Source organism: Accipiter gentilis, chromosome 9 (assembly GCF_929443795.1).
Source record: "Accipiter gentilis chromosome 9, bAccGen1.1, whole genome shotgun sequence".
NCBI classification, from domain to species: domain Eukaryota; kingdom Metazoa; phylum Chordata; class Aves; order Accipitriformes; family Accipitridae; genus Astur; species Astur gentilis.
This window is the reverse complement of record NC_064888.1, coordinates 5,254,465-5,267,308: the sequence shown is the minus strand read 5'-3', so window position 1 is coordinate 5,267,308 and position 12,844 is coordinate 5,254,465. Positions and strand designations below refer to the sequence as shown.

The window sequence follows — 12,844 nt, the reverse complement described above, 5'->3', positions numbered from 1 at the left end:
CGGAGCGTCGGCGCCCGCCTCGGCCCGACCCGGCGCCATGGAGGGGCTCGGGCGGGCCGCGCCGGCGGAGGACGCGGTGCGCTACCGCCTCTTCGCGGCGGCGGCGGCGGCGGCGGGGGGCTCGGGAGGCGAAGCGCTGCTGCGCCGCTGCGCCGAGGGGATCGTGGTGCGCTTCGCGCCGCTGCTGGCCGCCTACATCTGGCAGCGGCAGCCCTTCCGCCTGCGCTACGTGCCGCCGCGGGGTGAGCCTCGGGGGACGGCGCCGTGAGGGGCGGGAAGCGGGGGGCGGGCGCGGCGGGCTGAGCTGCCTCTCCTCTCTCTGCCCCCGGCCAGGCGAGACCCCGGCGCACATCGGCGGCACCACGCTGTTCGGGGATAACGTGGAGGACGAGTGGTTCATCGTCTACCTCGTCCGGGAGATCACCAGGGAGTTCCCGGGGCTGGCGGCCAGGTAACGGCCCCGGGCGGCGCGGCGGGCCCCGCTGAGGCGCCCGGCGGGTGCGAGGGGGCAGCGCCTCTCCTGACAGGGGCTGGCGGAGGGTCGCGCCTTAGTGCTAGAAAAAACCGCAGGCGTGGAACCTGCCCGTGCTAACTGGGTTCAGAAACGCGCGTTATTGTGCCGTGCGAGACTTTTCCCTGGTAAGAAACTGGTTTCTCCTTGGCCAGGATCGACGACAACGATGGGGAGTTCCTCTTGATAGAAGCAGCTGACTTTCTCCCAAAGTGGCTGAATCCTGAGAATAGTGACAACAGGGTGAGTAGAAGTTCTGTACCAGTTGGCGAGTGGCTCACAGTGGCCTTTTACTTACCGGTTGGGGTTTTCTCTTGCACCTCGATCTAGCCAAGTGGTCTGACTGCCGCTGAAAACCCAGAGTGCCGTCTCTCCCTCACTACCGAAGAAGCTTCTGCTGGTCAGGGCTCAAGACTTGTTTTAATTAACAGCATGGGGTTTTTCAGCACGGTCTCTTTCCACTCTGGTTTTAATGAGCTTCTTTATGCTTGCTGTGGACGTTGAATGAGAGACTTAACCACTGGAAACCTCTGGTACTCGATTCTGCTCTGCATGCTCTTGCGGGATGCTATGTAGAGTGCGTGCGTTCTGAGAAACTGCTGTAGAGATATCGGGAAATGGTTACAGATAGCAAGTAGTTCTTTTAGGTTTGGTTTGTTGACGGAAAGAAGAAAGAGAAAGTTCTTAGACTACTCTGTTCTCATACAAATGGCATAACATTCATGTGGAGACTAGAGACCTGACTGCTAGGCTGTGAGTCTGTGTTGTTCAGCTAGATCTGACTCTTGCACGTAAATCATTCTTTAAGAGTTGCTCCACGATCCAGAGCTGACTAAACTTTTTAAAACTTGCTAATCATGGTGGCAAATGTGAAGGCAGTGAAGCTGTCATGCTATTGATTGATCTGTAGAATCAGTAAGTTTGGCCAGCTTCCCGTTTTCTAGGTTATGGGAGTGCAAGGAAAGCTTGGATAGCATGGGAGCTATGGAATGTATTGGGCAGTGTAATACAAACATTCCATATTGCTCTCCTCGGGACCACTCTTGGATCCACCTGAGCTTTCTAGCTCTGCTGTAGCCACTTGGATTTTTTCTACCGTATTCTCGAGTGCTCAGGCACAAGGGTTTGCTGCCCTCAGATCGGGGAATCCTCAAGACTGGAGCATTGCTGATGCTGCAGGGGGACAGACTGTGTCTGGCATAGGTGAATTATTCACCCAGAGCCTGCAGCCTGATCTCTTTGCTGTGGAGGATTGCTAGTAGTTATGTCGCTGAGTTTCGTGGCAATGCATTTAAAAGGAAAGAACTTACTTTTTCGTTAGCGAAGATTTGTTTAATGTTTATTTTTTCCCTGCCACAAGACTCTTAAAAAGAAAAGGGGCAGAACGCAAAAATGAATTGCAAACCTGTGTCTGGACTATCGGGGCCATCTTTTCTGTTTGTTTGAGGGAACAGACAGAGTGAAGGAGTTGATAATGTTACATTCAGTTCTTTTCTTAGGATCAGGAACCAACAGAGGTCACATGTAGCACCTGAAATAATGATTTTTAGTCCCTGTCCTATTCTTCAGCTTCAGGTTATGCTGTCTGAGTCTCCTGAAGCAAATCTCTAGTTGAAGAGAAACTTCTGGTATTTCTGTTATTAAGGAAACAAGATATATGTGACCAAACTTGTTGCAGTTAAAATAGGGCTTTTTATTTACTGGTTGGATCATGGTCTTTGGCATCTGCATTTACCTCGTCTCCCACTTAAAAAAAAATTTTGCTGTTTCCTGTATTATTTCTCTATTTGTACTTCAGTATTCTCTGTGTTTAAACGAATGCATTCATATATGAAATTAAATTTTCCATTGCTTAATGTGTGACTGTTCTTACCCTGTCTGATGTGAATGTTACTATCTGCCAGGTGTTCTTTTACAAAGGAGAACTGCACATCATTCCACTGTCAGAGACTCACGAGCAGGAATGCGACCTATCTGCTGCCAGTCCAACAATCTCGCAGGCGTTAACACTGTTATCCACCTGTTCAGAGGAGTTCCTGGCTGCAGAACCCATTAGAACAGCAGTATATAAACGCATCAGTGGGTATGTTTTGTCTTGGTCTTCTGCAACAGTAAGGGGAATTTTCTTGTTGTAGTCAAACATTTTCCTGTTAGATGTGATAAAGTTGCTTCCTTTTCAGAAACAAGCAGCTAGAGTTTTTTTCTGTGGCATTCTTCTAAAGAGGGGGACCAATGTCCTCTAGGCTGTACTATGATCTGGCGGCTCTGAAAGTGGTTCACTGCTATGATGCCACACCTGACAATGACAAGAGTTATTTTTCCTTCACATCTGTACTGTACTTTCTTCACTTCTTGCACTGAAAAATCTGAAAGTTCTGTGAGCCTTTAGGAGCCCTTTGCCGGGGGGGAGAAAGAGGGTTGCGAACTAAAATGTAGAACCAGCATGCTTTTCAGGTCATCAGCTTGCCACAGTGTGTCCAGCACTGTACGTTATTTTTTGGAAGGATTTGCCAGTGTGAGCCAGATGACTTCTCCACTCAGTACGGTGGAGGATACGGTATAGCTGGACATGTTAGTCGAGTTCACAGTGATTCATTTTACCAATGGGGGGATTAAATTTTTATTAGCCGTGTATATTTACGTATATGTATATATGTGAACAGACATTCCAAGTGTTAGGTTAGCTGAGTTTTAACTTTAGTTTAGAATAATCTTCTGGTGTTTGGCCCATAACATAGATCGATATTAAAGTGAAAATGGGAATAATAATTAAAAAGGAGTGGTTTCGGCTTGAAATACACTTAATACACCATGTTGCTATTGTATGATACAGGTATCCTGAGAAAATTCAGGCCTCGTTTCACCGAGCCCACTGCTACCTTCCGGCAGGCATTGTGGCAGTGCTGAGGCAGCGCCCTTCGTTGGTGGCTGCAGCAGTCCAGGCGTTTTACCTGCGAGATCCCATAGATTTACAAGCATGTCGCTCTTTTCAAACTTTCCCTCCGGACAATCGTGTGATGACTGTAGTAAGTGATCCTTCTAATGCGACTCATCAGTTAGGTTCTGTAACTGACAGAGGTTCTGTAACTGACGGAGGTTCTGTGGTCAAGTGATATAAATATGTGGATTTAATTTTTAAAATAGCATGTTTTCCAATTTATTTTTTTCTTATGATGCCAGACATGAATTTCCAGTTCATTGCATTAATAGCTTTTCTGCCTTCAGATTGACGTGGCTAGACTTTCAAATGGCTAGTCATGAGATAAGTGTTTCTGCAATCAGAGGTTACTGCTAATAGTTCCTCTGCTGAAATGCTTGCTAAGTAAATTGATCTAGTTCTATGATCAGAGCCATTTGACAGCACTGCCAGCCAACATAAAGGAGTTGCTCCTAACTACCCTAGCTGTTCATTCCAAGGCTTTTCACCTTCTCAGCTGTGCTTACACAGCTCTGTGAAAGCTTTTTATGAAGTGTTTTATGAGCATTGTCCAAAGAGTGTTGTATCCAATACATTTGCGTTACAGGGTTTTACCCCTAGACTCGTGAAAAAAAGCTTCGGAGTAAAATTTCAGACTTCTAGACTGGTTTTGAAATCTCAGCTTTGGTTTTGTTAATTGAAAAGAGCCCTTAGATTTTTCAGAATATACCTTGTTGGCATGAATACTGAGGATTTTTTCTAATGTATTTAGACTGAATGAACTTCATGTTTATTTAGAAAAATTGACTTGGAATGTACTCTGTAAGATCTGAAAAGCAACCTGTCTTAGGCAAATGTATCTAAGATGTATTTTGAATACAATTTCAGGTATTGTCTGTAATATGGGTGCTTTAAAACAAAATTTGGATAAGACTGGTGGAAAGTTGATGCCTATACACAACACAGTCACACTCCCGTGAGTGTTTTTCTTTTGCTCTGGCTTTTTCAGGTTACTTTCACAAAGTGCTTATATGCACAACTGATGCAGCAGAAGTTTGTTCCGGATAGACGCAGTGGATACACTCTGCCCCTCCCATCTCATCCTCAATACAAAGCCTATGAACTGGGCATGAAACTGGTAATTATATTTAATGTATTATGTATTTTGTACTTGGTCTTTAGTTTACTTGTTTACGTATGTCCGAGAAATGACTCTTTGCTTGTGAGTTGCCTGCTTGTACAGAAAAATGCAAGCAAATTCGCAGTTACCATTTTTCTGGAAGTACGGTATCCTGGGAGTTTCATTTTACAGAATAGATCACTCTTGTACTTCCATAGATTATAAATACAGGTAAAGTCTTCATGGTTATGTGAGGAGTAGCTTGTGCACTATAGATCTGTCTTCTACATTGCTTTGCCTATGTAGAGAAACTTTGCAAAGTCAAAATGATCCATTATTGCTGCAGAAAGACAGATTCCGACTTCCAAGGCAAGATACTGCTACCTGACATATACTTGGGTTTGGCACCTGCTTCTCAAATGGCAGCATCAGGAGCTCAATGATAGTCAGTTCTTTATGGAGTCATTTAAAGATGCACTTAAATTTGTCACATCTTGAGAACCTCTTGTTGTTGCATCTCTTACATAGGCTCATGGCTTTGAAATTTTGTGCTCCAAGTGCAGCAAAGTGTCTCCTGATTCCAAGAGAAATGTGTTAAGCGGTCCCCTGTGGGTGAGGTTCCTCAGCAGCCTGAAGGAAAAAAGTTATTTCAAGGTGAAGTAGTGTGTGTGTGTATAAGATGAATGAACATTTTTCATGGATGTATATGCAGTTTGTTCCCCTTTGAAATTAATTAATTTCTTTTGGAAATTAAAAAGCAAAAAGCAGGATTTGGGGATGAATTCATTCATCTAAAGAAAGGGGAAATACACTTGAATAAAGGAAACCACAATGTGGTTGTGTGTCGGTATAACTGTTTTCACTGTTTTACATTTCATTTGCATACCTCTAGAATTAAATATTTGTAAAGATCTGTATTCGACACCCATGGACCCATTTGGGCTCATGTAAGTGTATTTTTGTTTGTGTGATTTCTGTGCGGTTTGTAGGAGGTTTTTGTTGTTTTTCTTAAAAGATGCCTTTGACTACTTATTTCAAGTATATAAATTAGACATAAATCGACTACTTATTTGAAGGTTATAAAGTTGGACAACTGTATCAGAATGCTTAGGTTAATATCTTTTAAATATGGGAAAAGGGGAATATTCTTACAGTATTGCAATGCCACTTCTGTGGATAATTCCCAAATACCAAGAGATTCATTCACAATTGCTGTACAATTGTAACCTGAGCATGGTAAATCCACCCTGTTGTGGGAATCATAGTATTGTCTTTGATTGTTTTTAGCGTATACCGTATGGTACTGCAGCATAAGAGTTCAGTTGATATTTGACTGTGAAAACATGCCCATCTCCTATATTCTGTTCCAAGTATACATGGCAAAGCAGTTTTACTTGTTTTGATTTTCTCAGCACTACATTTCTGTGTGACAGATAGTCATCATTATGAAGCCTGACTGTGAAAAGGAAGGGGAGGGAGAGTTGTTTAGATTCATGTTTGTGACTTGCATTAAATAGGGAGAAATGGAAGGATCTGCTAAGTACTTGGAACTGCTGCATATGGCAGAAGATTACTTCCAGCAATCTGTTACCAAGCCAGAAAGGTAAGAGCTACCTGAAATTCATGAGTACCTACAAGTACTTTAACTTACCTTTTTTAATACTTGTTACAAGAAATCTGAACACTTTTCTCCATTGTACATTTAACATAAGTGCTGTGGTTAGGACATAGGGGTATTAATTCCTCTAGAAAACTCTCCACTAGTAGAAGTTATTGCTTGAGTAACTATCTTGGTTTTGTAAAATGCTAAGCTATTCCAAGTGGGTTAAGAGGCAGCTGAAAAGCATCATTTGGTTGGTTGGCTATAGAACTTGTGTAAAAGTTTCATTGAAAAGCAATCCCAGTGAATAATAAATATGGAGTAATCTGTCTCCTTTACTCAAGGCAAGCAGCTGGCTGTAGATTTCTGCAAAAGATCAAATCCAAAAAATAAATCATGACCAAAATATCTGAGAGTTTGCCAGCTCATAATATCTTGACTGTTAGTTGCTTGAATTTCCAGTCTGTGCTGTTTGGGATCTGGCAATCCTAATGTTTACCAAGACAAAATAAATATAAAGAACAAAGGAAACATGAGAAATGGGCTTTGGAGCCATCAACAAGGAATTACAGTAATTGACTGTGTCTTGTTTTGGCTAATACTGTCGGTGTAGTATTCTGGTACTTCCCCCGAATTCACTTATCTTTTTTACATATTTGCACAGAAGGAATAATGAGGAATTTGAGTGAAAACCTGCATGTAGAGTGTATGATGACTTTGGCATTGCAATGCTAGTGAAAATCCTTTTCAGTAAATTGAATTTTTTCTTCTAGCTCTGTTGAGGTGAGCCCAGGTGATGAAATCTTGACATTGCTACACACAACAACCATTGATCTGAGGGAATTAGAGAGAGAAGCAGCTTGTCTTCCTCCAGAGGATGGTGAGGAGGATGGGGGGGGGGTGGACTATTCCTATCACAAATGATTATTTGTGGGGAGAGAGGGTGAATGTTCACAGCACCGTACCAGTCTCTGTATCTACTTAGTTTGTTTCCTATCCTGTGACTGCTGGAAGTGTTATTCATGGGCCATCACTTAAGATTGAGGCAACCGGTTCATTTGTATAAGCCACAAAGTTTGGGGCTGTGAATTGGCAAGATATGCAATCCCATTTCTGGTTTGATACCACTAGATCAGTAACACCATGCACACTTACACCAGATCAGGTACTTTGTGTCAACTGTCTATCAGACAGAAAGTACTTAAACATTCTGTAATAATAAACCAATTCCAATACGGACAATACAAAGTTAATTACTATCTGGTCTACTCTGATGGCCAGTATAAGACCAGCATAAACTTTATATAATAGGGTTTTTTCACTCATTTGACAGAAATGTAGTTGTTGCCAGTCCCTGTGCAGTGCAGGTCATTTCTGAATGATGCAGTAGCACACAAATCCAACATTTAGTGTTAATGTTCATAGTCAAAGGTTGGATTGGCTCTCTCTTTATAGTGTTAGTGTTTTTTTCCTTCATTTAGTGGCAGGATTATCTGTGACTAGAGAAATATCTGCTAGTTTGAAGCTGCATATAAAGCAGAGTTTTGAAGTAGTAAAATGAAATCTGAACTCTCTTCTTCTCAGCCTCTCCCTGCCTTATGCCCTTTGTTACCCAGTAGGAGCATGAAAATTTAGCAGTGCAAAAATAAGCTACAAAATGCTAGCAGTACTCCCAACCATCTGGATTGGGCCTTGTGGGCTAACAGACTTGTGCAGAATAACAAATATGTCGTATATTCTTTCAGATGACAGTTGGCTGGAGATTACACCAGATGATCTAGATCAGATGCTGAAGGAGGCAAGAAATGAGTCCCTTCCTTCCTCAAATGAGGAAGAGCAAAAATATGACTTGGAAGCAGTTGCTGAAAGTATGAAGGCTTTTGTATCCAAAGTCTCAACACATGAAGGAGCAGAAATGCCATGGTAGTAGTATTTTTAAGTTTGGTGTCTGGTGTCAAATGTGTTTTAATTCTGCTGCAGCCCTTTGGTTGGCTCTGTAATGCAGAGAATCGAAGTCTGAAAGTGTTCTACTTAGCAAAGGCTTGAAACCATGTCAATAGTGAATATGTAGTGGCTTTTAAACCAGCTTGGTGACCACCCTGACACTGTTGCAGGTAAAACTTTTTTTAACCCTTTTAAGTTGAAGGCTTACTGTTGTTCATTACCATAGTTCTTAGCACTGTTATTAAAATGTACATCTCGAGTTCATTTGCGCTGAAATTTTTCTGCCATGAAGGACTAACTATTCAGACTGCTAAGATTCTTCTGATGAGGCTGTGCAGAAATAAAAATGAAACTTAAGTTGAGGGACTCTGTCTCTGTGAATTAAGACTGTTGATTTTTGTGGTACAGCTGTATTTAGATTTTCTATAGATTAGTATTTTGAATATACTGGGCCTGTTTTTGCACTACTGAAGCACATACTGTACACCTAGAAGCAGGAGAAAAGAATCACTGTGGATCCCTCTCACTGTTCCCTCTCATTGCTCCCAACGGTGGAAGAAAAGTGCTAACTGAAAATACTTAACTATTCGGACAACAGCAGAATGTCACTAGATTAGTTGTTGGAGTTAAGAAAGTGCGTGTGAATGTTGTGTGGACAGGCCTTAAATTTAAAAAAAAAAAAAGGCGTTAGGTAGTGGTGTATTGTCCAGATTCTTTTTAATAGCTTTACTATTGAGAAAATAATGCTATGTAAGCTTTATCAAGTGTGTAAGGTTCTACTCAATTTGTGCTCTTAACTGTTTGACCCTTTTTAATTAGTGTTAGTATCAATGTCCGAGTTATAATGTAGGGTTTTTCAGTTACTAAAAAAAAAACCAAACCACCCACAAAAAAAAGGCAAATCACCAAGCCTAAAGAGAGACCAGAATGAAGCCTCTAGTGTTCTTTCTAGGCAGGAGACCTCAGAGATTCTCAGCTTTTTAAATCTTTGTCTAAGGTATAACACCACTGCTTTGTTCCAGAAGGATTCAGGCACACTTATATTGGTTGTCTTCAGTGCAATTTTTGTTTGACCACAACAAACAATTAAAGTTCTTGGTTTTATTTTCTCTTTCATGTCAGGAATTCCTCCACTTGCTGTTTCATTTCTAATTCATACAGGTCTCAGACTTCTAAGCACTTCCAAGACTATCAGTTTAAATGTCCCAACTTTAATCTAGGCTTAAGAGAAATCAGTATGTCATATGGCTTATGCCTGTGTCAGGCTTATGCAAGCATAAAAGCTTTATTTATTTATTTAAAAATATTTTTATATTTCAGGTCATCTGATGAATCCCACGTTACCTTTGACGTAGATTCTTTTACAAAAGCGTTAGACAGAATTTTAGGTGAGACTGCTTCTTTGTTTCATTTGTCAGAATATCTCATGGTTATTTGGCTTCCCTGGGTCTTCTGATCACCCATGGGCACTGCACTGATTTGTTTGCTATCTGTACTGACACAAAATAATACATAGGGGCAGACTCAGAAGAGCTAGATTCTGATGATCTGGATGAAGAGGAGGAGTTTGATTTCTCAGATGAGGATGATGAAGACCTAGATGCTGAAAATCAAAGGCAAGACCAGAAGGCATCGCCTAATGAGCTGATAGGCAGTCTCAAGTCATATATGAATGAGATGGACCGTGAACTGGCACATACCAATGTTGGTAAAAGTTTCGTCACCCAAAAGAAAGGGGTAAGTATGCCTTAAGCTCTAGTTTGTAGCATAATAGTTTTGAGAGCTTTAGTAGGAAAGAGAAAATATGCTAAAAGTGGTCATTCTGAGTAGTGTGATCCAAAACTTATGTCTTCTGATCATGTGCTAACTAATTATTAAAAAAAAGAAATAATCCCATGCGCAAGCAAAATGTGCTGCAGTTGCACCACGGTATATTTTTTGGGAAAAAAGCCAAACAACAACTTAGCTAAGCTCTAACTTGCATATCATTTGCAAGACTTAGTTTCATTTTCCAGTCTTACCCTGTTTTAGTAGTAAGGCAAGCAGCTGCAGCTTGACTTTTTGAGTTCCTGTAGTAGATTACTCCCATCGGAAATTGAGCCAGTACTCAGTAACCCCCTCTTGTCCTTCTCTTGGAACTTAATCTGTATAATGGAAAGTGATGATTTTTAACTGGCTTGAGCATTGGGTGACTAAATCCCTGTCTGTCAAGACAGCGTGGAACATACTGAACTTTGTTGGCTGCAGAACTGTTTCCTTGTTTCTTTTCTCTTGTGGTTTGTCTTTTTTTTTTTTTTTTTTTTTAATTTTAACCCATTTATACAATTTGATAAAACTTTCTCTTTATACTTATTATAGGTAAGCTCTGTTAATGCAACTATGACTCAAAATGCTGGCCCTGATTCTGGAGCTGAAGATACTGAGTTGACACCAGTTGATGTGGATATGAACCTAGTAGCTAACCTGCTTGAATCTTATAGTGCTCAGTCTGGACTGGCAGGACCCACCTCTAACATTTTACAGAGCATGGGAGTGTATTTACCTGAAAATGCAGATCATGTTGGCTTTGATAAGGGAGCAACAGAATAAAAGACTGTCTTAATTCAGAAGACATGGCTGATTGAGAAACGAAGCCCAGAAGGACTAGCAGTATTTGGAAGAAGAGACAAAAGGTTTGAATTAAAAGCATTTTATGTATTGGTTTGGTGTTGCTTTAAAGATGCAACGTGAATTTACCTGCAAAAGCTGTCTGTTTGGATACTGTCTTGGGTAGAAATTGGATTTTTTCCAGTGCTAACATGTTCTGAAAATGCTCCTGCCTTCAGGGGGAGATAGAGGAATACTGTATTCCAGGAGCAGTGTTCTCTTGTGGATTTGTGAACGCTGGTTAAAGGTTCAGCAGACACTTAATCGCTTTTCCAAACGTACAATGCTTCATTGTAAGAACTTCTGATAATTACTGTAAGAATCTGTTCTTCATTAAGCAGGAGGATTTGAAGAGTAATTGGATTGAATGTGTAAATACTGGGTATAAGTATTTTTTGAATTTATTTAAATAAAAGCAGAAATACAACTTGATTACTGGAGATTTATTTTTTTTTTCTCTGAAGGTATGCACAACTTTCTCAGTGCAGTATCGGAAGTTCTTGGAGTTAAAGCATTTCATAATTGGGCATTTTTATAATTCCATTATTGCTGAATGTTGGTATCATGCCAGCAGTGGCTGTATATGAGCCCAGTCTGAACAGTTTAGTTTTGTTTTTCAGTGAAAAGGTAGCTAGAATGTGTTCAGCATGTTGCTTTTACATGGAATGAAAAATCTATTCTAGATATGAAGGCTTAGTTTTAACAAGATAAATTTGAAATAAAATATGTAGAAATTCTGGATTTACAGAGAGCAAGAAGGCACTCCTGCCAGATCTGAATTGGTTTCTACAAGTCTTTTCTTTATTTTTTTTCTTCCACACAACAATTAATCAATTGTCATAACTTGTGGAAGAGAAGCTCGTTGGACAAGTTCTTGGTTTTTGTTTGTTTGGTTTTTTTTAAAACATATTCAGAAAAACAGTACTCAAGGATACAAAAGCCTGATTGATCCTGAAGGCATACCTAATTGATTTTAAAAGACTAATAAATTAGTATTAGTATTGATGTTATTATTAGTCTTAAGGTTTGGAGTCCATTTAGTTGAAGTCTTTGTTTTAATTTTTTTGCATCTTAAGTGTTGGCATTATTTTAATTGACAAAGCAGAATGTAGCAAAAATTGTTTCTGTGTAGGACTTGGACACTTGTTGGATGATGAGTTTCAGTATCTGACTGCCATGCCAACTGAGTTTGACCAATGCACAGAAAGTTCTTTGAAAGACACACATTGGCGTAGTTTCACTGAAATTCATGAGACCTTGACAATGTATAATGAATGCTTGCTTGCTGACTTCCCTGCTGATCTGTGCTCATGGTTTGGGGTTTTTTCCCCAAATTTTTGTTTGTTTTTGCAAGTGTGAAATATCTTGCAAAATGCTCCAGTACAATATCATAAGTATTGGAGATTCTGTACTTGAATGCACGGAATGAATGTGGATGAAGGGTATGATGGCTATGCCATGTCCACATTTGTCCTCCATCGGTGTTGTATAAGTTGCTTTGTCAGAGTACTGGCAAGTTGGACAGGGATTAGAGATGGACAACAAGAATTAGGAAGTATAAGGATGCCGCTAAAGTTCAAGGAGTTTGCACTGCAGAGGGGTGAAGAGGAATGAGATTGAGTTGGACAAATCTACACCGGAAAAATTGGGGTAACAGGAGTTCTTGAATCTAGCAGACAAGGATAACCAGCAGGTAGTAGTGGAAAACAGATGTACTTGAACCTTAAAAAAGGTTTATGTTTTAACAGGGAAGGTAATTAACGCTAAAGCTACATAAAATTCTCCACTGATGAGTAGTTAGATCAAGTTTAGATACTTTAAAAAATAATTCAGTTTCAAGAACATGATCACATTGAAATTCTTTTGTGGCCTATACTATACAAAAGGTCAAAACAGATCAAGGGACTCTTCTAATGTAGTATGTGAAGAAAACTTCTAAGCTAATGTTCAAAACAAAGCTGCTCTTTTGGAAACACTTCAACTGATCTTGCTTCTTGGATAATGATACTTTTCCATCAATTGGACTGTTATTTCTGTGGGGCTGTACTTATTCCAACTATTTACATTTGTTTAGCAGCTTCACAGTGGAGACCTTCAAGACTCTGG

The 12,844-nt window shown here is 40.5% G+C and overlaps 1 protein-coding gene across 1 annotated transcript; it reads left to right on the top strand.

Moving 5' to 3' along the window:
• The first annotated feature begins 4 nt into the window (after positions 1 to 4).
• Positions 5 to 11,170, top strand: ECD (ecdysoneless cell cycle regulator). Its single transcript, XM_049811032.1, has 13 exons — positions 5 to 242; positions 334 to 451; positions 667 to 754; positions 2,416 to 2,594; positions 3,345 to 3,537; positions 4,438 to 4,566; positions 5,077 to 5,202; positions 6,066 to 6,151; positions 6,922 to 7,028; positions 7,894 to 8,071; positions 9,413 to 9,480; positions 9,609 to 9,829; positions 10,451 to 11,170. The coding sequence occupies exons 1-13, from the start codon at positions 38 to 40 to the stop codon at positions 10,679 to 10,681; spliced, it is 1,929 nt and encodes a 642-aa protein (XP_049666989.1). The 5' UTR covers positions 5 to 37; the 3' UTR covers positions 10,682 to 11,170.
• Positions 11,171 to 12,844: the final 1,674 nt, after the last annotated feature.